This window comes from Trypanosoma melophagium (assembly GCF_022059095.1).
Source record: "Trypanosoma melophagium isolate St. Kilda chromosome Unknown ctg1segment0, whole genome shotgun sequence".
NCBI classification, from domain to species: Eukaryota; Euglenozoa; class Kinetoplastea; order Trypanosomatida; family Trypanosomatidae; genus Trypanosoma; species Trypanosoma melophagium.
The window spans coordinates 1,103,393-1,126,340 of NW_027125132.1; the positions used below are offsets into that span (position 1 = coordinate 1,103,393).

The window sequence follows — 22,948 nt, forward strand, 5'->3', positions numbered from 1 at the left end:
ATCCATATATTGCCTGGGCTTGAACTAGGGCTAGATAAAAAGTGCGCAAAACATCCCGTTTTGGGCCCCATGCGGTGGACGAGATTACAGCGAGCTGCAACAAACGAAAATTCATGCGTTGCCTCGTCTGTACTGCATGGAAGGACACTCCGCGATGGTGTTGGAATGTAATTCCGAGAAGTTTTGGAGCTTTATCTAGACCGACAGGGGTGCCGCGTAGTTCAAGGGAAAGGGGGTTTGGGTTCAATGATCCAAAGAGGATGTATTTCGTTTTGTCTGCGTTTGCTTCCATGGAGTGGCCCTTGGACCATTCATCAACCACATTTATTCCGCTTTGTAGCACACTGTTGATGACGTCTCTGTTCCCATGCCGTGCTGCCAGCGTGGGGTCATCGGCAAAAAAGCCGTGGTACAGAAGAGGAACTTGAGATAATCGTTTGCTTAGAGTGTTCATTGCTATAGTGAACATAAGCGGGCCTAGAACCGTTCCTTGCGGTACGCCGCGGTGGAATAGCATTAGTGGGGAGGATTTTCCTTGGACTCGTACTTTAGCCTGACGTCCTTTTAAAAATGGGGCTGACCATCGGATGATGTGGGGTGGGAGCTCCATCTCCCGCATCGCACTAACAATTCGGTCGTGATCTACAGTATCGAAGGCCTTGGCGTAATCGACGAATACGGCACCTGTGCGTGAGTCATATGAAGGTCTCTTGAGTGCTGCGCGCAGGTGTAGTAATTGGTCTGGTCCGGAGTGGCCAGGCCTGAACCCGGATTGTTGTGGGGTCAGCTTGGATTCAATAACATCCCGAATACGGGCTGCTATAATCCTTTCCATTAGTTTGGAAATACAGCTAGTTAATTTGACTGGTCGAAACGAGTCTGGGTCTGTTGCCTTCTTCCCTGGTTTGGGGAGGGGCGCAATAACACCTACTTTCCAAGCAGCTGGGAAACACCAGTGCGGAGACTCCCATTGAAAAGTGATGGGGTTTCTGCTTTCGCTCTGGGTCCCAAATGTCGGAGAGCCTCGCTGTAAATCCCATCCGGACCAGCCGCCGTTCCTTTCGGGAGAAGGCGCTGGGCCCGTTCCAGTTCCGCTTCTGTAATGGGTGCAAATTCCTCGCCAACAACTGGGATGGGTGGCGGAGGGTGGGAGTGTGGGTGCCGTCTGGCTCGTGCGGAGTAAAGACGGATAAAGTGCTTGGCCTTCTGATTTTCCGTGAGCGTCGTGTTGTTAATCTTTATCGCCGGGGTGCTCAGTGGGCGTGGGGCGTAAATCCCCTTTGAAATGTTCCAACTGCAGCCGTCTGCTACGGCCATCTTGCCGCAGAGGGCTTTCCATCTTTTATGGGAGGCCTGTCTCGGCATCTCTCTGCGGCGTGCTGCCAACCTGTCTCTATAGACAGAGGCTTTGCATTGGCAGATCTCCGACTCGATCTCACTGAGTTCTGGGGTCCAAAAGGGGCAGCGTCTCGTCCTCCGCGGGGACCGCTGCAGCTGTTGCGATGCGGATCGCGGAGGCGAGTAAACGTTCTCGTTTGTGAATGCTCATCTTCTGTGTTGGTAGTTTTCGGCACTGAGCATTTGACATTTGTCTAAAACGAGACCGTTTCGCATTCTTCCATGCATAGAGTGGGGCAAGGGGGCGAGGGAACCGCAGTGGTTCACCATCATCCCCTACTACGTCGAAGGGGGTGATATAATGGTCACTATCCGGAGAGAAATTGGCTGTCCAAGACTCTATGCGACACTCTCGGGATAGTGTCACGTCCGGCGCGGACGGACCGTGACGTGTAGTGTGGCGGGTGCTTTCTCCATTGTTCTGTATGACACAATCGTTATCTAGGCACCATTGCGCTGGCACATCGCCACGTGTATCAGGTGGGATCGCGCGACCCCAGGCCAACGCATGCGTTTCAGCATCTGCACCAATGGGGTGGGGTCCGCTAGTCGTCAAGAGCGCGTCCAGTTGCGACGCTGTAAATGATCTCCCTGAAGGGAAGTATGCTGGCGTCACTGAGAGCGCCAGCCCTTCTGTCAAGTGGGTCGTTGCGTGAGTACACTCAATGCTCGCCACAACAGACGATCCTACTTCCACCGGCAGGTCTTCACGAACCAGAATCGAAACGCCGCCACCTTTAGAGGGGCGGGGCACTCCATGATGTTGATAACCAGCGATTGTGAAACTCGACACTTCCGCACAAGACATTTTCGTCTCGCTTAGAAGGCCGAATGGCACGTTTTCCTCAACCAGGGTTTTGTGGAGAGCAAGCCTCTTGGCCTGGGTAAGTCCAGCTGAGTTCCACTGCACACCTCGCAGAGAAGGGCCGGGATTTTCCTCCACATCACTGCTCAGCGGTAACTTGGTACAGGTGATGCTGCTGACAGCACGTCGACAAGTGCCCCAGGACCTTCTTGGATTGAGTTCTGCCCCAGCACGACGCGGCTGTTCCCGGCGCTGTGCGACGCCGTAGTTTAAGCGCCAGCGAGTCTTCCAGAAGAAAAACATCGCTGGCTCCAGGCTTCGTCCGACAATGCGGAGCACTGGACCTTGGCGCCACGTTGGGGTAGCCGGCGTCACCAAGGCGTTGGCCATATAGAAGGGAATACCGTCAAAAGTGCGTATCTTGCTCTTCTGGCCGGCAACCGGCAAACGACGCTGGTGGCTTGATATCCTGTATTCCCGAATAAAATTCCTCTTGTGTTTGTTCCTCGTGACCCATCGGCGTCGTCCACTCAGGCCATTCTTTTCTTGCTTCCTTTGTAGGTGTATGGGCCGTTGTTGGGTCAATGTTGTGTGTCGCGTCCCATCCCATTTTCTTTGGGGTCTCCTGGCCCAATTGGCGTAATAACTCATCGTTTTGCTTTTCTCTTTGACGGGGTTGTTCCTGGCTGGCTCGAGTTGCGCCATCATTCCAGGCCTCTCCACCTGAAACTGGAACCCTTGCACCCGTAATTCTGCCAGTTGCCCTTTTTCGCTTTGCCAATTCTTCATGCGCGGTTGAGGTCTGCGTCAGTGCTTGTGTTACTCGCACCTGCTCCTTTTGCAGTTGTGCATGCAAATGTGTCGCTTGGTCGTGGGCTGTTGTCAATTGCACTTGTGATTGTACTAACTGTGCTTGCACTTCTGTTACTTCCGCATTTGCTAGCGCCAACTTTGCCTAAATAGCTGCCAGTTGCAACTTTACCCTTGTTGCCTCCTGTTATGCTTGTGCCATTTTATTCTACAATTCCTGGAATTGCACACTGGCATATTGGTGAAAACGGTACTGAACATCCTGTAGTTGCGCTTGAGCGCTTTGATATTCCTGCTGCGGCACGGATTCTCTTCCTTCCAGCACTGCCCATCCTGCACTGAAACGCGCGCGTGCTTCTCCAAATGCCTGGAGAAAATTTGTATTCCGTGGCATCGTAAAGTTTATAATGGAGGTACGCAAATCCTCCCAATTCATAGATCTATCTTGATCCAGATTAACGATGAGTACGTCGTTGTCCAACGTTAGAATACCATCAAAATGATAACTTAAATGCGGAGCCGCGGATGGACGAAATGCAAATGAAAAAGCCGTATGGCCATTCTGGCGCACAAAATCCACGAATACCTGGGTACTGGTCGTCCATTCCGCTTCGGAATAAGACTGAAAAATAGCACTTCACATTTTTACTTGATTGTAAACTTACTTTTTCAGAAAACTTAAGGTTAGACAGGCTGTAAAAATGAAAAAAAATAAAATTTTATTTATCATGACACCATTCAATATTTTCTTTTTTCCCACCTGATAACGTAAGGCTCATCGAGTACTTACACCTTCACAAAAGTGCAAAAGAAACGTCTGAATCGAAAATCAAGGGCCCAGCCGGGAATTGAACCCGGGACCTCTCCCACCCTAAGGGAGAATCATGCCACTAGACCACTGGGCCGGCGGGAGGGACGCTCAAACATGGCCACAAAATGAACGGAAGCGCAGAAATCCTTCCCTCCACTCTCGCGGAAACCGCGCGTAAAAAAAAAAACCACGAACCCTGCTTTTCATCACGGCGAGCCTCCTCCCTCGCACTTGCGGGCGTTGGGAAAAATTAAAAGGGGGAAGGGAAACTTTGAAAGCGAAGGCGGCGCGAGGGGGCGGCGGCCCTTCGCCATAGTTTCCCCCGTTTTTATGGGCAGTTTGGCCCCGAGAGTTTCCCGGCCGCTCGTGGCAATTCCCGTTTTGGATTTGCAAAACCCGTCCTGCGCGGGGGTTGGTGGCTGCGGCTGTCTCCCGCTCGCTGGCGTGGCGGTGGGTTTTTGTGTTTCCGGAAGCTTGCGATAAGAATGATTGAGTCTTACTGACTTTTATATCTTGTATGGGTTTAACTATTAGGAATATTTTTACTTCTTTTTATTCCTAACAGTGTGTCGATAGTAAGTTTCTGAAAAGAAAATAGTAGGTTTTTAAAGTAAGTACGATCACGACAACCATTCAGCCTTATACACCACTAGAGTGAAGAATTTGCACCAAGGCTTTCAAGGATTTTGTGCGCCAATATGGTCCATTGGAATTTTCCTTTGATTTGAGACCTGCGGATATGCTGCAACACACTTTTCATGTTGACAGTACTCTAACTTTAAACGGTGATACTCTCAAATTAAAAATGAGGCCAAACAACTTTATGGACTGGGAATCCGTGTGCCTGTCCATTATTGGTTTTATAATGCCTCGAAATCAAAATTTCCTACAAATTTTCGAGACGACAAATAACTTATTCGGGGCGGAATGGGCCGCACTGGGAGAGCAAGCTCTAAGGCTTCATCAAGAATATAACAGCGCCCGAGCACAGTTAGAACACGAAGCTTTTCGGGCAACGCAAACCGCTAATATACAACTCCAGGAATTACAAAATCAACTGGCACAGATGCGTCAACAGGCTAACACGCAAGCCCTACTGGCAGCATCTCACAAACAATTAAACCAAACGCTTGAAGAACTACGACTGCTGCAAAATCAGCATGCTGCCACACAAGCGCAATTAAAATCAGCGCTGGAAAACTACAATCAAACGGAACAACCGTCTGTTCCGGGTGAAACTAAGGAATCAAAGATATCACCACCGCAAGGTAGAAATATAACAGGCTGGGCAGGGAAACCAGCGCCCGATTTGCCGGAAAATGAGGAACACCCGAAGTTGGGCCTTCGGGGAATCCAGGAACGCCGCCAACCAACGTGGCTCGAAAGCAGCCGACCTATAGAAAAAATACAGACCTTTGATGGACTGATGGAATTTTTGACGGATACATCGCCAAGGGAAGTTGTGGCGGCTTGTCAGCAACTTTTTCCCAGACTGGTTAATCCCGGTCCTTTTTATCAAGATGCATGGGATATGTTCATGCAATGGCTGGACTCCTTTCGTAACGAGGGGATTTCAGAGCAGCTCGTCCATATGGGATGACAGGTATATACACACCTCTGACTAATTCAGGCTGCGAAAGATAACCCAGGCGTGAAGATAACCGCACTACGAGAAGCTTATGAAGAGCCTTGGCAAAAGGAAGATTCAATCGCGCAAGCCGTGAATAAGGTAAAGCGGAAACAGTCATTACCACCGCCGAGTAAGGCTCGGTGTTTCAGATGCGGTCGCATCGGACATTACAGCACGACGTGCCGTGTAAACGCGTACAGAGAACCATTTAAACCAAAAAATAACACAGTTAGGGAAACACGCAGACCCCATGGAACTCCCACGCAGCACGGTGCGATACTTAGGCCATTGGGCCGCAACAATAAACAAGTCCGCACAATGGACATCATTGATGTAAAAGAATTAGAAAAATGAGCTGCAGAAAAATGGGAATTACCAGAATTGACAACGCAACACATTCGCGCCCCTTTCAAAGGGTATAATATACTGCAACGATCACACCGAACCAGTGTGGCGACAAAAGAAGACGAAACACAATTACCGCTGCAACAAATAGACGTAGGCACGCTTTCCACCCAATGGATAAGAGACCGCCTCAACCATAAGGCCAGGGGGCATTGGGATGAGGTGTGGCGCATTATGCAGAAACCCGAATTATACGCCAAACGGCTTGAATCCAACTTACGAATTAATAACGCTGATGCGCAGCGTATGAAGGAAGCAGGAATTATTTGTACAGCTTCATCGCATCCAGCTAAAGGTTGGGTGGTTCCGTTTGCGGTGGTGGAGGGCAAACCCTCCGGAGAAAGAAGACGTTTTATTGCGTGGCCGAGAGAAAAGAATGACAGGGATGATCATGAGGCCGATGTGCCTTTGGGACACATTTCCCGGTGCCTGGATGCGGTTCACGGCGAAACCGCGACATTATTTGATTTAAAGGCATCCTTTTTCCAGGTGGCCTTACCAGTAAACACACGCGCAAGTTTCCGTTGCCGCACGGAATCGGGAGAACTCGTTGAGTTCACTCGCCTTCCCATGGGCTATAAATGTAGTCCTGAGATTATAAATACCATTAAAAGAGTTTTGGCTGGAGATTCAGAATTGGCATTGCCACAATATGCAGCACCAGAAGGTTTACACATACATGTATGGATTGATAACATCCGAATAAGTGGTCCACATCAGAAGGTGGATGCTTTGGGAAAGACAATTCGGAAGAACATGCAACAATGCGGCGCCACCATTGGAGAACAGAAGCCCAACACTAAAGAATATGATTTCATAGGCGTACATTTCAATCACAAAGACAACACGGTGTCTTTAAGTGAGAAAACAATACAGAGATTGCAGCAGGCTCCTTCACTAGATAACAAAACAGTCGAAGAACTGGAGAGCGCAGTTTCGCGTATGCTTTGCGCGGGTGGGGTAAGGGGTGCAGCTCTTTTCCCTTATTATTTCTTCTTGAAAATCGTACGTCGACGTTTATCTCGTTTAAATCGAGGATTAATACGGCCAAGAGACCCGGCAAATTTATCACCAACTGCAAAGGACATCGGACAAAGTTGGCTCAACACATTGTTAATGAACGACCCGGTTCATCCTCCACAAAAGTTGCCCTCCACGGCAACACTCGGCACTGACGCCTCCATGTACGGATGGGGGGCGTTATTATTCAAAGATTCAGGGGAAGTTTTGGTGGCTGCTGGTGGTGCTTGGAAGCACTCACCTCGCATGATTTCTAAAGCAGACGCACGCCGTTCACCGGGCATTGCGCGGTTTTAAAATACATTTGGCAGGGCCATTGGATATTCCCGTTGGCGAAACAACGGTTAATGAACATTATGCAGAAAGGGAATGCGCATTCGGAGTCGTTGGTTGCGGAAGTTGGCGCCATGGAAAAAGTTTTATGCTCACACGGCATGCGTGCTACTTGGAGTTGTGTGACTTCAGAGCAAAATCTAGCGGATGGAATATCTAGAGGGCAAAACATCAATAAATTAGACTTAGCGAAGGGGTGGAACTTGCGATGGGGATAGCGGGAAGCGGGTTAAAAGGGCATCTCAGCACTTCCATTTCTTCGGTTCCGTTATTTATTGATCAATAATCCACTAGGGAAAGTTAGTTAATGTATTTTGCAAAACATTAGGAATGCAAGTATTAGATATGAAAAATAATATTTTCTCTTTTCTTTTTTTCTAGGGAAAAGTAGGGCATAGATTATTATTATTATATTTTTTTTTTTGAAACATCGTTTTAAAAAATAGTTTTAATTAATTTAAGAAATTCATTGCCCCCGGCGGGCACCGCAGCCCTTCTAGCTCAGTCGGTAGAGCGCACGGCTCTTAACCGTGTGGTCGTGGGTTCGAGCCCCACGGAGGGTGTTTTCTCGTGATCCGTTTGATACAAATTTTTTCGTGTTGTTTTGATGCATGCGAAGATTTTTGAAAGAGAAACAAAGAGAGAAATAGAATAAAACTAAAAGAATAAGATTTAAACCTCGCAAGCATTCAACGGGCTCATCGAGTACCTACACCTTCACAAAAGTTTAAAGAAACGTCTGAATCGAAAATCAAGGGCCCAGCCGGGAATTGAACCCGGGACCTCTCCCACCCTAAGGGAGAATCATGCCACTAGACCACTGGGCCGGCGGGAGGGACGCTCAAACATGGCCACAAAATGAACGGAAGCGCAGAAATCCTTCCTCCACTCGCGGAAACCGCGCGTAAAAAAAAAAACCACGAACCCTGCTTTTCATCACGGCGAGCCTCCTCCCTCGCACTTGCGGGCGTTGGGAAAAATTAAAAGGGGGAAGGGAAACTTTGAAAGCGAAGGCGGCGCGAGGGGGCGGCGGCCCTTCGCCATAGTTTCCCCCGTTTTTATGGGCAGTTTGGCCCCGAGAGTTTCCCGGCCGCTCGTGGCAATTCCCGTTTTGGATTTGCAAAACCCGTCCTGCGCGGGGGTTGGTGGTTGCGGCTCCTCTTTCTTTCGTTCTTTCGTGGTTCCTGCGAATTTGTGGTTGGGCGCGTTTTTTTTTTTTTTCGGTGTTGGTGGCTTGCCTTTCTTTTTTGTTGTGGGGTGGCAGTGGTGGCGCGGGGCCCCGGTCTTTTTTTCTTTCCTTTCCAATTTGTTGTTGTTTTTCTTTGTTATTGTGCGTGATTCTAAGTATTATCATATTGTGTTTTCTAGTTGTTTTTGGTTTTTGGTTTTTGCTCTTGTTTTTGAGAATATCCTGTGTTGCAGTTTTTTTCTTCTATGTTGTTGGTGGGTTGGCGCTGATTTATTTTTCTTTATCAGTTTTGAGAATATTTCTTGGTTTTCATGGTATTTTTTTTTTCCTGCGTGGTTTTTTCTTGTGCTAATTCTTTTATTGAATTGTTGATGATTTTTTTTGTGTTTCGTTTTTCCTTAATGGAAATTTTTGTTTTCCTTTTACTTAGGTATTTAGTTAAACTAAGGATAACTCTTTACACAAAATGACGATGAATTTCGGCAACATGACCCTTGGGGGTGCTACGGCAACCTTTGGGGGTCAATCAAATCCAATGTGCAACTATACGAGTCCTCTTGCGAAGAAATTTGTGTACAAGGAGTTGGGTAAGGTTTATTATCCTCTTCGACGTCATGTTTTTCGTCTTAAGGTGAGGACAGCGGCTGAAATTCGTTTTCATGATATTGTAAAGAGGTATATGAAAGATAAAATGAGCTTTAAAAAGGGATGTTATGCTGCCACTATTACAAATACTGTGGAATTGGATCATATGGGAAGTATTATTCCAAAGGATGAATACGAGGTTCGCCGACTCACAAGTTACATGACGAGCAAAAAGATGAGTAATGATTATAAAAAACATATTCAAGAATTATGGACCCGGGTTTTGTTCGTTTGTGAATCTACAAATCTTGTTGGTGTGACCGAAAATGCCATGCATCAGAATTCTCGACCAGGTACTGATGAAGAGTTTATGGCACTGATTTGGTACTCGACTTTTACTTCCACACTGGGAGCATTTATCATTACTCTTTGTATCTGGTGGTACAGATACGGCCAGGCTCCACAATACGCAGAGTTTAAATAGTTAATAGATTATAGGATGTCATGGGTAGGATGTAAACCTTTGTAGGGACTTTGTCAGTTGGTTTTTTTTTATTCGGAAGGGGGTTTTAGTTGGTTAGCAAGATTGAATTTATGGTCTTCCCTTTTTTTTTCGACCGTAATATATATATATATATATATATACTCCAATTGTTGGAATACGGCGAATATAGTGGAAAAAAATGTGTTTCTTTCTATTTTGTTTCCATGGTTTTCTTTTTTTTCTTTTGGTCATCTTTTTTTCTTTTTTTTCCTTTTCATTTCATTTCTTTCTTTTTTTTTTGGATCTTGTATCAGAGAATTATAGAACATGAAAGTTTTTATCTTATATTAGCAGTATGATTTAAAGAATGAAGAGATCTGTTAATTTCGGTAGGTTTTCTGTAAAAGGATTGGGATTCATGTGTTCTCTTCTTTGAGGGTCTTTTGTTATCCAATGAACAGAATTCATACACAGGAATCTGTACCCGTTCTGCCTCCTCAGTTAAATGGGATTTCTGGTCATGTACTGCGGACAATTCTTAAAAAAATGGGAAAATGTATAATTTCTGGGTTTCCTCATTCTTGCTTTAGTATCAGGAGAAAAGGAAGAATAAGATGATGGGAAAATAATTGGAGGATGACTTGTACAACCCCTTTAATCGATGATACACATTGTTTTTACCCTCTCACCTTCCCGTGTGCTAGGTGTTTTTATTTCCTTTTAAAAAGGAAATAGTTCACGGAAAGAAATGCCTGCGTCTATTCTTATATATTCTCGTTTTTCCATTGTTATTCAGTGCTTTATTGATATGGGTGAATTATCTCGTAACACTACATGAATAAATACCCAGAGGAAAAATTTTAAACTTTTCTTTGTTCCATATCAAGAGGTTTTAAATATTGTTTCTGGTGTGTGTGTGTGTGTGTGTGTGTGTGTGTTCATAAGGGTGGGATCACGGTGAGTGTCAATGTGTTGTCCTAGTCAAACAAAGTGTTTTTTTTTTTTTGCTACTAAATGGTTATTTTTGATAATAACAGGCGGAATATACATATTGTTGCTGTATATGATCTCTTCTTTGTCTAAGTTGTGCCTATTTCTTTTTTCTTCTGCTGAACGTGTGGGGATAATTTTCCAATATCTCGTTGATCACCTTATGTGACACTATTTTTTTTTTTTCTCCTTGGTATTTCCTAAAATGGGATATCCAAGGAAAAGTATATGACTTTTCTAATAGGAGACGAAATCCCAATTAAAAATTTAAAATTGTAACCAAAATTGTTTTTGTTGATTATATTTAAATCAAACGAACTGACGCCGTAGTGTGATGCATACAAAAATGTTTTCTTTGGATGAATATTTACTATTTCCTATTGATATATAGTTTGGATGCTCACACAAGGGTTATTTGTAGTCTTTTTTTCTTTACTAGAGAAAGCAACTGAAAGAAAGTTACTAACAAAAATCATGAAAATCCGTGTAAACGTGCTGAAATACACATCTATGCTTTAGGAAATTCGCGACCGGAATAATACTTTCTACAAGTATTGTTGGTGTGTTCATATAACATGTTGATATTATGTTCGATACTATAATCAGAAATAAAGAGAATGGTAAGGTTAATGGTAATTGTGTATCTGTTTATCCTTTGGGTATAATGAATAATAGTTCTTGGTTTTTTTTTCTATTATTTCCTTTTTTGACCCTCGGGTTTCTTCATCTTTCTCTGCTCATTTATTTCGTTGCGTTTGCCGGATTGTGAGAGTTGTACTATAAACTAAATAGAATTGGTTGTGTTAATGTGGTTTGGGTAATAAAGATCTCCTTATTTTTCTCTGAGGAAGATTTCTTTTATTCTTATATATTTAAGTGGGGGTTTTCTGTCTGTTGCCGAAAAAGGGTTTAAATGTTCTTGATTATCCACTTTCTGAACCTTGGAAATGTCAAAACTTATATATATATAATCTCTTTTTTTATGTTTAGGTGCGGATTTATACTTTTCTTTCTTTCTTTTTTCTTCTTGTTCTTTGTATGTTTCTGGGGTGACGTGGTATCTATTACGCGAAGGAAAAGTTCATACTGATAAGTAACTCTAAATTTATTTATTTGTAAATGGGGGCTGGAGATCCACGTGACATTGCCATTGGCGCTGTTTTGCAGTGTGGCGAAGCGTTTACACTTGGGATGCCTTTTGAAGTCTGGAAGACCCAACAGATCTCCGGGCTTGCCAAGGGTAAGTGGTTGAGTGCTGCAGAGGAATTTAAGGTTTTGGCACGAAGTGGTGTACGTCGATTCTATGATGGAACTGGAGCCAAAATGATAGAGGCCGGATTAAAGGGCTCTATTCTCCTTTTCGGTACTAATTTAACGCTGGAATTAGAACCTATGGTTGGTATAAATCCACAAAGTGCATTGGGTGGTATGTTGGCTGGATTCTTTGGTGGAGTTGCGCAAACAACGGTTATGTCACCAATGACCTATGTTGTGACGTATAAAAATCGTCATCCGGAACACCGTTCAATGAGCCTTTTCACACTACTAAAGGAGGCTGGCTTCAGAAAAGCCTATGGCTCAGCACCTGCTATGGCAGGTCGACAGGGTACCAACTGGGCATTACGATGGTTCTTTGCTGTTGCCTTCACAAATCAATACAAGAAATTTATGGGACGGGAAAAGTTAAGCGCTCCAGAGGAGGTACTTTGTGGAATTGTTGGAGGTATGTTGGGATGCATAAACCAACCTTTTGAAGTGGTTCGTGTTCTACAGCAGGCTCGAGTTGCAATGGGAGACAAAACTGCTAATACACGCAATTGCGCAGCTCATGTCTACAAGACTTATGGATTACGCGGGTTTTATGCAGGGTTGATACCAAGAATGGGACTCTCTGCATGGCAAACAATGTTCATGGTAACATTTGCTGGTATGATCAAGGAGCATCTCAAGGCACCCAGCCAAGTTCCCGCACCATTAAAAAATTAAGTGAGAAAATTTGGATGAATTTAATTTCATGTAATAAACGGTATTTCTTATAACAAAAGATACAAAAAAAGTTTTTTTTGAAACTAACCCGGAAACAGAGTGTCTAGATAGGGTTATGAAGGAAAAGCTAAATAAGAAGGAAAAAATACGTCAAAATGATGAATAAAGGCTATTTCCCTTCATACCCCTCTAATAATTATTTACCCTCAAATTTTATTTCTTTTTATTTATTTATGTATTTATTTATTTATTTATTTATTTAATTTATCTATAAACTACCAGAGGAAATACATTTACTCGTCAAAAAAATAATTGCAGAGAATGTGGCATTGATTGTCTCTGAAAATGATCGAAATATACATGGATAGGATGATTCTCAATTGTTGCATTCCGATGCTCTTGGTAATGGAAAAGGAAGAAATAAAAAATTATAAATAGATGGAAGAAACACGTTATTTTTCTCAGAAAAAAATTTCTAATTTCATTTTTTAACCATTTATTTCTTATTCCTTACTTTGTACACTTGTTATAGTTATTTCTCAGTCTCCTAATTTTGCATCAGTTTTTCCTCTCTTTCTATTATTATTATTATTATTATTATTATTATAGTAGCGTCGTGAGGATAAGAGGAAAACGAAATGAGACCAAGTGAAATCGATCCCCTAACGTCTCTTCATGGCCCAAATGCGACGCCACGGGATCTGATTTGTTCTTCTTCCACTTTTTTTTTGTGGGAACAATTGTATGGAGTGGCAAGCGTATCCCCAGTACCTAACCGGATTCTATTATATCACATGAAGGATGAACAAAATCAAAAGAAGACGGATAGGCCAATTATAGAACATTCCAGGAATCGTTTGTGGACGGATAGTTCTTCCGAAGAAATTAGAAAAAACGATTTTCTTGCTGATACACCATTAAACACAGAATCAACTAGAGTCTATACTCGTAGTGACGGACATGAGCCTTCCTCTCGGCGCACTGAAAAATCACCGCAAACGAACAAGAAAAACAGTATAGGAAGAAGCGACTCATTCGTATTCGAGAATGTTTACAGAAAAATAAAACAAACCTCAGAGGCAAAAAAAGATGTTTCTAGCACAGATAAAAATAGTCAAACAGGAAATTGCTCTGATGATAACCATACTTTCCAGGCTGACAATATGGGATTTTTACCACCACTACCACAACCACTTCCATCATTTGATTTGTCAGCACCTTCCTCTTCGGCGTTCCCAAACGTGGGGGTTACACGTTCTCCGAGGGGTGACAATGTTCTTTTCTCAGGATCATCATACCGGACACTGGCTGAAGATTTAACATTTGTTTTTTCCACAGAACCTGATAAACGGATGGACACCAGGAACCAACTTATTGAGGAAGTGGAAGACATTGTGGATGGGAATGGGATATGTAGTGAACTGAGTGTGGTTCTGAACCCAGAAGCGAACGATGAAGGGGGAGGTTTTGCTTCTGCGCATCATATTGGAGGTGGTAGTAGCGGTGGTAGTAAATCTCACTACCCTGTACCAGATCCAACCCGGCTGACGGGTGCCCCGGTTTCTCAACAGCTACACTGGGAAACTCCAGTGGAGGCTCAGCGTCTGGCTGATAACGAGGAGGTTTGTAGTGAGATTGTTGGGGATGAAAGTGTAGGGATAGACAAGGATCCAGAGAAAGTGGGGGAAAGAGGAAGTGAACACAAAGGACGAAATGTAACCAAAGAAGATTTCTCTATTTTTTCCGCTGGGCGACGCGATTATTTTGCGGTGAATGGGTCGCCTTCCTCTGAATTTCCAAAGAGCAGATTGTTTTCCGCATCTCCGTTACGACCCCGTCAGATGTTCTGGAGTGAGACACCTCCAAGACGGAGTAGAGATGGGTCTGAGATCAAACTACTGTCCCCACTCCAGTGCTCAGTTAAAGAGGCACCTAAGGGAAGAGTGCGGCGATACAACCCCCCCTCCTTTTCTTGTACAGGACCTCATAAAGATGCAAGTGCATTGACAGGAATGTACGAGCTCTTACATTCTTCTGGGGTCAACAAGGATACCATGTCGTCAGGTGCGTTAGACTCTCCAACGACAGAGGTTATGCTAAAAAGTACTTCAATTGTTTCCATTCATCCACAGGGCCCCAGCCCGACACCAGCGACAAAATATCATCCACCACCGGCACCAACGTCACCACTACCCGAACCAGCAGAGCAACTACCAAAAGAGCCTTTCATTTCACCGAAGCAATCGGTATCTCCCTCAAAAAGTCCTGAAGCAGCTATGGATAATGAACTGCGATTATCGAAAAAAAATACAACCCCTAACAGACAAGATGACCCTAGTGTGACCAAGAAGTTAGTTAGCACATCGCTTGGAGTAGTAAATGCCAACTGTACTAACTGCCAAGAACAACTGAAGGAAACAAAGTCTATGGGTGCGACGAGAGAAACCGTGCTATCTGTATCGCCACCTCCGTCATACAAGGACTATGAATGGGCTACAAAGGCTGAAGAGGAACTGGAGCAACAACGAAAACGACGTATTGCTCGCACACCATCGGCCAACTCTCTTTCACCTCCTCCTCCTAAGGTTAGCGTTTTCGAGCAACCGCATCCCCCCAAGGGGCGTGCAGCTGCGCAGAGAAATCTCCTTGAAGGGAAGGGTGAGAACAAGAAAGTCACCGCTGTGGCGACCACAGAACAAAAACAACAAGAGTCGCAGATGATATTAGACGGCATTTTGACGTCAGTAAAGGACTCATCCACTCGTGAATCTAAACCGTCTTGCGTGCAAAGTAACACGCCCGTGGAAAATTCTGTGGAAAGAAAGCGTGGGAGGACTACGGTGGCAGACGCCAGATCAGTAGCAAAAAGAGCACGGCGTGGAACGGTTTCACCCCCCACCACGGTAGAGTTTCCCCTTCCACGAGATGTGGGTGTGAATAGGGCTGGGAAAGAAAAGAGGGGTAAGGGGGGGAATAGGAGAGGAAGAAAGTGATGGGATTCTAGTGTCGGTGCCAAAGAAAAAAATAACAGTGAAGAAATAAAATAACAGGGATTGTTCTTCTGTTCAATAAGATATGTCTCTTATTTCCGTTACAATGCTTTTTTTTCATTCTCTGTTTTGAATTATTCAGGGGGTGGTGAACTTATAGATACCAGTGGAGGAGGAAAAGGCAAAGAGTGTCTGCCTTTTGAGGAACGATGTCAGGTCTTCCACCTCTATCGATGGAGGAGAAGGCTGCTCGGGAGCGGCGGTTGCAGGCGGAACACATGCGGTATGTGAACAGTATTGCAACCAGACGTTCATTGCCACGTCTACAGTCAACGATTGCTGGAGCTGGTGGGAAAACCAACGAGCATATCCGTCTTGCAGAAGAACGGGAAACGGAGCGACGACAGCGTCACCAGCTCGAAGCTGACCGCCTATTAGAGAGGACGGACCGGGAAAAGGCGCATCAGAGCAAGGTGGACGCCCTCAATGCTAGACAACAGAAGAAGAGGACTAAAGCAGCCAAGAAAAAGGCGAAGAGATCCAGGATCCGGTTGGAGGATGGGCGAGCAAAGGGTTCTTCAGAAGACGGGGGGACTGACACATGTGATGAAAGTGAAGGAAAAGAGTGAGAGGTAGACGGGGATGGATGTAACATTGCCTGAGAGGTTCTTGTTTTTGATGCTGATGTCCTGATGAGGGAAAAAGAAGTGTAACTCTGTCCTAGATGTTTGATCTGATGATTAAAGCAATGATGAAATCATTGGACTCTAGGGCTGTTCTAATTTTCTTTTGTATTTCCTCCCTTTTTTTTTTGCTCTTTCGCTTTCTTTTTCTCGTTTCCACTTGTTGTATGATTTCACTAGGTTCTTCTTCCTGTAGGGGCAGTAGTGTTGGTGAACTGTCTGAGTGTGTGTGTGTGTGTGTGTGTAGGGAGTGGTTGATTACCTTTGACGCATGAACACTTTTCTTGGTGTTTTGCTTTCCCACGTCCGATTAGCTGGGCAAGGACTCCCCCACAAGAAAAGGTGAATTCATACATCAGTCCTAGTTTGAGTGGTGCGACCCGTAGTCTTCAGGCGTTGCTGCTTCTGAAACTGCTATTTGTGAAAAGAACAGCACATCCACATGGCCATTTATGCCGATATCTTCTTACTATTATACTGCTGCTGATGAAGGGTCGCACAACCGCTTCTTTGGGATTGGGCGTCAATAGGTCATCTTATGGCGGTAGGGTTGCAGCAGCGGTGGGACGCAACGAACAAAGCATTCTGGATGCATCAACTTCCCATTCGACATTCTGCCACTTAAGTGGCCTGTGCTGTGAGGGTACTGTTACGTTGTGTTGTTCAATATGAAATTGAAATAGAGTCTGGGATTCACACCTTTTGAGAGTGCATCAGTGAGGTTGTTAGTACGTCTGTGTGAGGGAATAGGGGTGGAGTAGGATGTGGATGACCTTTTTATACTCCTTGACCTGGCTTTTTGAGGTTGTTTGCATGTTTCTGTCGATTCTGACATTGCTTTGGAATGTCTTGCGCAGTTTGTTGTGGGCGCTTCCCCTCCCCCTCCCCTAAAAAAAAAAGGAGTAATAGGACAACCGGATCACTGCCATTGCCGTTTCTAATTATTTGTCGTCTTTCATGCGTTAGTACATTCCTGGTTCCCATATGAAGTGCTTTCGTGGAGTCTTTTTTCTGTTGAAAGTAAATATTGGAGTGAAAATTTCTTTGTTCGAGTGGAAATTTCTTCCTCCGAGATGCGGGGTGGGGTGGACTAGTCACACTGCAACAGTGTGGAGCTTTTCTGGAAGCTTGTGAAAAGAATGTGCACCTTCTGATGATCTGTTTTTTGATGGGTATGGGTGTGTTGTATCCTCTTTTCCTTCCACTTCTTCGTTGCGGTACTTCGAGTGAGGATTCACTGACTGAACGCCTGGGAGGGGTTTGAGTTTTGGTTTTCTTCTTTTGCCGCTCCTCCCACCCACTTCCCACTCCTTTAAAGCGGAGGGGCTTGATGAGGAGGTGAGACCCTGTCATCTGCCACTTCGTGAGTCTTGCCGTGTGTTTATTTCCTTTGTAGCTTATATTGCGGGGTTGGTTGCTATTTCCAGTGACTGGAGGCTATGCTTGTGTGGAAAAAAACTGCTTATAGACAAGATATAGACCACACGTTCTCGCCATATTTACTATCCTTTGGTGTGTAGCAAGATTTAGACAAAGCTAGAAGCCATATTTTCTCTGCGTCCATATCCTATACAGACGGTGTGTCGTGGTGGAAGACCATCTCAATATTACAGCTTCAGGGTTGCATTTCTCGGTACGCGATTGAAGCTCGGGATCTGGGAGGTTAGGCAACCACCCCGCAATGGTGGCATTGAGCCCTCTGCAAGACATTGGCCAAGGTGATTTTATAACAGGTTAAAGTGTTGGGAGTGGTGTAGGAATGTTCCACGCGCGGTGGGGTTGCCTTTCTGTACTCTCGACATGCGTTTTGTTTTTTCTAAGAGTGTTGTACTTCCCTAGATCTGCGGTGTGTATGTGTTTGTGTGTGGATTGGCAAGAGGATTTATTATTATTATTATTGTTTGGTCGGTGACGTAATTGATCCAAGTTGTCTGCATGTGGTTGCGTCTTGTCGGCTACATTAGAGCTGTGCATCTCTTTCTTAATGTAACACACAGTATACCGGTGTTTTGTTATTTATGAATTCTTTTTTTTTGTGTGTCAATACATGCCTGATTGTAAAGTTGTCTGTGCCTCTCTCTGAGTGTTTATATCTGTTTCCTGTAATGGGGTTTTGGTTATGTGAAAGTGTTAGGGACTTATTTTGCTACTATACAATGTGGGATTTGAAGGGAATGTATGTTTCGTATTTCTCTTTATATCGATTTTTTTCCTCTGTTTTGACCGTACCCATGTCGGTCTCAGTCTTAAGCGTCTGCGCTGAATAACATCGAAAAGTTAAATTGATATAAAATGAAGGGGAAACAACAGGTGACGGGACGTTCGGGGATTACATCTTTGGTCACCAAAGAAACGGAAAAAGAGGAGACACTGCCGCTCGTTTTACCACTTTGGCGTTTTGTAACAGTAGAACTGTTACTCTACCTATTGTGCCATTTGGTGTCTCTTGGGTTAATTTTATTTACCGCTGGAGACGTGCCATTCGTTTCCCCAAGAGGGGGTCTTCTTCAACAGCATCGGAAGCCGAGACCACCACCAGGTGCAGGGCGTGAGCCATTTGATGTATTTCGAGGACAGGCACAGGTGAGACCATCAGTATCCCTTGCACATCAGATAAGTGCAGACCTTGTTCTCACATTGGTACTTTGGTTTTCAGCTAATGGGTTCTTTCTGGTGCTTATCCGTCGAATCGATGAGGTTGTGGCGAATGAGAATATGAAACGAAAGGCGTCGGGTAATACTGAAACGAAAATAAAGGAGAACCACGAGAAAAGTACAGGAGATGAAAACGCTACGGCCAAGGGTTGCTGGCAGATGGAATGCCAGGAGCTTTTGAAGGGCGCCATTGTGGTATTTTCAGTCATTCTCAGTGTTGTCATTCCTATATGTGTTATCTCACAACCTTCTAATGAAGTGCGTTCGGTCGGCCCGGTCGTCGTGTTGCTGACAGCCGCGGCAAACTTATGCATGCTTCAAGTGCAAGGTAATCCCCGAGGGATGCAGACGTTTCTTAATTTATTTCAGGTACTCATCATCGTGGGACTTGTTGGTCTTGTTGCACAGGCAAATGTATTTGCTTATGCATGATACTGTATAAAATTGCGGGGATTTGAGGGATAATTGATCGAGGCTGGTAATAAATGGACAAAATTTCACAATTGTTATGTTGGTTGTCTTGGCATTCTTGAGTACTCCTCACGGAAGGCAAATCTTCCTCCTTATGCTTCTATTTTTTTTTTCTTATTCTTCCAGATCGCATTGAATATTGAAGAGAAAACACTGAGAAAAGAGGGAGTACTTGCGGGATATACTAATTTTGTCCCTTGACGATGCCTGGTTCAGAACTTATTTCTAATGGATGGTTTCGTGAAGAAAACGATCAATGGCCTGGGCAAGCAATGTCCCTTAAGGTGAGCAAGGTCCTATACGATGCGCCGACAAAGTATCAGCACCTGACTATTTTCGAGAGCGATCCCAAGGGCCCTTGGGGAACTGTAATGACACTTGACGGGTGTATTCAGCTCACAGACTATGACGAGTTTGTTTACCATGAGATGCTTGGCCACACCTCTCTCTGCGCGCATCCAAACCCGGAGCGTGTGCTCATCATTGGCGGTGGGGACGGTGGTGTTATGCGGGAGGTGTTGCGTCACGATACTGTGAAGAAGTGTGAGCTTGTCGATATTGACGAGGCTGGGATGGAGCAAAGTAAGGTGCATTTCCCACAGATCTCATGTGGGTTTTCTGACCCGCGAGCGGATGTTCGCGTGGGTGACGGTGTTGCATTCGTCAAGGAGGCAGCGGGCAACACATACGATGTGATCATTATCGACACCACGGATCCTGTAGGGCCTGCATCAGAGCTCTTTGGGGAGGCCTTTTACCACAATGTACTTCGCATCCTCAAGCCTGGTGGTATATGCTGCAATCAGGGTGAATCAATCTGGTTAGACCTCAAACTCATTGAGGGGATGCGGGACTTTATCAAGAACAAGGTTGGCTTCGCCTCAGTCAAGTATGGAATGATCTACCTTCCCACATATCCGTGCGGCAGCATTGGTACCCTCGTGTGTGCCAAAGAAGCAGATACTGATGTGACGAAACCGCTGCGACCTGTTGAGGCGATGCCCTTTGCAAAGGAGAAAAAATATTACCCCTCAATGAGCAAAAAAGCAATTTTGCTCCCCCCCTTTTTGCCCCACCCCCAAAAATAAAAAAAAAAAATTTTTCTCCCAATAAAAATAAAAAAAAAAAAAAAAAAAAAAAAATATAATTTAATTAAAATAATTTTTTTTTTTTTTAAATTTTTTAAAAAATTTTATTAGGTTTTTTTATGCCCTTTTAATTTCATCTAATTCCCCCTTTTTTTTTTTTTTCCCCCCCTTCTTTTTGGGGTCCTTACCCCTTTTTTTTCCCCTATTTTTTTTTCCCTCCCCCCCTCCCCCCTTTCCCTTTCTTTCCCCCCCCTTCTTTATATATACTCATCATCCATTCATCCTCACTCCCTCACACACACCCCCCTGCAACCTTGGCGGGTTTCAAGGGCCTGAAGGGGGGGGGGGGAGGGGGGGGGGGGGGGGTTGGGGGCGGGGCCCTTACCTAAAGCGGATTTAATTTAAAAAAAAAAAAAAAAAAGAAAGAGGAGAGAAGAGGAGGGGAGGGAAGAAAAAAAAATAAATAAACACCAAAAAACCCCTTCTTTCATTGGGAGAGTTTTTTGGGGGGAAGGTATTAAAGGAAAAAAATAGGGGGGTAAGAAAAACAAAAAAAAAAAAGGAAGAAAAAGTAGGGGTTGGACAGAGCTAGTAGTTGAAGAGGGGGGATTTTACTCCATTTCCCCTTGGTGCGCCCTCCACTATAAAAATTGGGTTTGGAAAAAGGAAAAAAAAAAGAACGAGGAAAATAAAAATGCCAAAAAAAACGGGCAAAAAAGGGGAAGGGACAGAGGGGGAAAAAGGGGTGGGGGGGGGAGGGGGGGTAAAGGGGGGGTGGGGGGGAGGAAGGGGATGGTGTAGAGTGTGGGAGGGGTTGGTTGGGGGGGGGGGGGGGGTTTGCCCCTTCCCCCCCCCTTCCCCCCCTTGTTTCAGATGGGGCCCACGGGGGGTCCGGGGGGCCCCGGCACGGGTGGGGCGGGTGGCGAGGGAAAAAAAGGGGGGGGGGGGAAAAAAAAAAGGAGGAGAAAAAAAAAGGCTTTACAAGTTTGGGCAAAAAGGTTGCCGGCCATGGGGTTTGTAAAAAAACAAAAAACAAAGATAAAAAAAAAAAAAATAAAAAAAAAATTTTCCAAAAATGAACTGGAGCCTTTTCCCCCCCCCACCGCCCCCCTTCCCCCCGCTTGTCCCCTTGTCGATGTCCCCCCTCTATTCTTCCCTTTTATTTCCCTCTGTGAGCTCCCTTTCAATTATTCCTTGGTAAAGGAAAACCAGAAGGGAAAGGGCGAAAACCGGGACCCCCCCACACGCCCCCCCACAGACGAGGCGGCACTTCAAGCCATCGTTCCGGCCCCTGGTCCCCCCCTGGTCTTCTGCCCCCCCAGCCTGCCGTGTGTGACGGGGGGGGCCGGGCCCGTACCGGGGTCCCCCCCTACCCCTCCCAAGAGGCCGGGCCCTCCCCCCCCCCCCCCCCGGGCCCCAACGGCCCGGAACAGCGAAAAGAAACCTACAGAAAACGGGCAAAAGAGAGAAGGGGAAAAAGGGGGGAAAGAGAAGGGCGGGCCTTGGGGAGGCCCCCCGGGGGGGGGGGGGGGGACGGCACCCAACCCACAACAACCCCCCACTTGGAACGAACAAGGGGGGGGCCCCCCCCAAGAAAAGGAAAGGGAGGAAAAGGGGGGGGGGGGGGAAGAGAAAGAAACACGTAAGATATGCCCCCGAGACCCCAGGGAAGCCAAAAACCCGGCCCTTTGTGGACCCCCCCCGCCCCCCCACAACCACCCCCCCCAACAAAACAAAACCCCCAAAGGGGAGATACAAAGGAAAAAAAAAACAACCCTTGGGGGAAAATTGAAAAAAAAATTGAGAAAGACGGGGGGGGGAGGGGGGGCCAAAAGAAAAAAAGGAGCAGGGAAAAAAAAAAAAATCAGGGGGGGGCGGCGGAGGGCCCGGGAACCAAACGGACCGGCCCCCGGCGAGCCACCCAACACACCCAACAAAAACCCCCGCCCCGGCCCCCCGCGCGCGCCCGCACACCGGGGGGGGGGGGGGGGGGGGGGCTGGGGGGGCACTTCGGACGCTCCTAAAACCCCCCCCGGGGGGGTCGTTGCGGGGCCTCGGGCCTGGGGGGGGGGGAGCCCCGCCCCCAATTAAAAGGCAAAAAACGCCGGCTTACCAAAAAAACCCCCCCCTCGGGGATGGCTGGGGTGGGTAGGAGTTTTGGATAGGGAGTGTTGGGCGGGTTCCCCAAAAAAAAAAAAAACCAAGGAAAAGAAAAAAGGGGGAGGGAGGGGGGGGTGGGGGGGGGGGGGGGGGGGGGGGGGGGGGGCCCCCCAACGGCACCGCCGCCAGGGCAAAAAAAAAGAAAAAAAAAAAAAAAAAGAAAAAAAAAAACCCAAAAAAAAACCAAAAACCACCCTGGACCAAGGGGAACAGGGAAAAAAAAGAAAAAAAAGCCCCAACACAAAACCAACCCCCACAAAAAACCCCCAAACCAAACAAAAAAACCTTAAAAACCACAAAAAACACCAAAAAAACAAAAAAAAAAAAAAAAACAACAAACAAACCCAAAAAAAAAAACAAAAAAACCCAAAAAACGGCACCCCAACACCACCACCCAAAAAAAAAAAAAAACAAAAAAAAAAAAAAAAACCACCTTTAAAGGATCGTGGTGGGGG

At 45.6% G+C, this 22,948-nt stretch overlaps 6 protein-coding genes across 6 annotated transcripts; all 6 read left to right on the forward strand.

Annotated features, from left to right (window-relative positions):
* Window positions 1-8,867: 8,867 nt before the first annotated feature.
* LSM04_000316 (uncharacterized protein) lies at window positions 8,868-9,470 on the forward strand (the record flags this gene model as incomplete). The annotated part of the gene is made up of 1 exon (XM_067335730.1): window positions 8,868-9,470. One exon carries the CDS (start codon window positions 8,868-8,870, stop codon window positions 9,468-9,470), a length of 603 nt encoding a protein of 200 aa, XP_067194931.1.
* A 2,109-nt stretch (window positions 9,471-11,579) lies between these two features.
* LSM04_002975 (Mitochondrial substrate/solute carrier) lies at window positions 11,580-12,446 on the forward strand (the record flags this gene model as incomplete). The annotated part of the gene is made up of 1 exon (XM_067335731.1): window positions 11,580-12,446. One exon carries the CDS (start codon window positions 11,580-11,582, stop codon window positions 12,444-12,446), a length of 867 nt encoding a protein of 288 aa, XP_067195084.1.
* Window positions 12,447-13,084: 638 nt separating this feature from the next.
* LSM04_004013 (uncharacterized protein) lies at window positions 13,085-15,439 on the forward strand (the record flags this gene model as incomplete). The annotated part of the gene is made up of 1 exon (XM_067335732.1): window positions 13,085-15,439. One exon carries the CDS (start codon window positions 13,085-13,087, stop codon window positions 15,437-15,439), a length of 2,355 nt encoding a protein of 784 aa, XP_067195150.1.
* A 206-nt stretch (window positions 15,440-15,645) lies between these two features.
* Window positions 15,646-16,791, forward strand: LSM04_002104 (uncharacterized protein; the record flags this gene model as incomplete). The annotated part of the gene is made up of 2 exons (XM_067335733.1): window positions 15,646-15,986; window positions 16,443-16,791. 2 exons carry the CDS (start codon window positions 15,646-15,648, stop codon window positions 16,789-16,791), a joined length of 690 nt encoding a protein of 229 aa, XP_067195036.1.
* Window positions 16,792-18,411: 1,620 nt separating this feature from the next.
* LSM04_008855 (uncharacterized protein) lies at window positions 18,412-19,206 on the forward strand (the record flags this gene model as incomplete). Its single annotated transcript, XM_067335734.1, has 1 exon — window positions 18,412-19,206. One exon carries the CDS (start codon window positions 18,412-18,414, stop codon window positions 19,204-19,206), a length of 795 nt encoding a protein of 264 aa, XP_067195443.1.
* A 242-nt stretch (window positions 19,207-19,448) lies between these two features.
* Window positions 19,449-20,333, forward strand: LSM04_007601 (Spermidine synthase; the record flags this gene model as incomplete). The annotated part of the gene is made up of 1 exon (XM_067335735.1): window positions 19,449-20,333. The coding sequence occupies one exon, from the start codon at window positions 19,449-19,451 to the stop codon at window positions 20,331-20,333; it is 885 nt and encodes a 294-aa protein (XP_067195360.1).
* Between the last annotated feature and the right edge of the window lie 2,615 nt (window positions 20,334-22,948).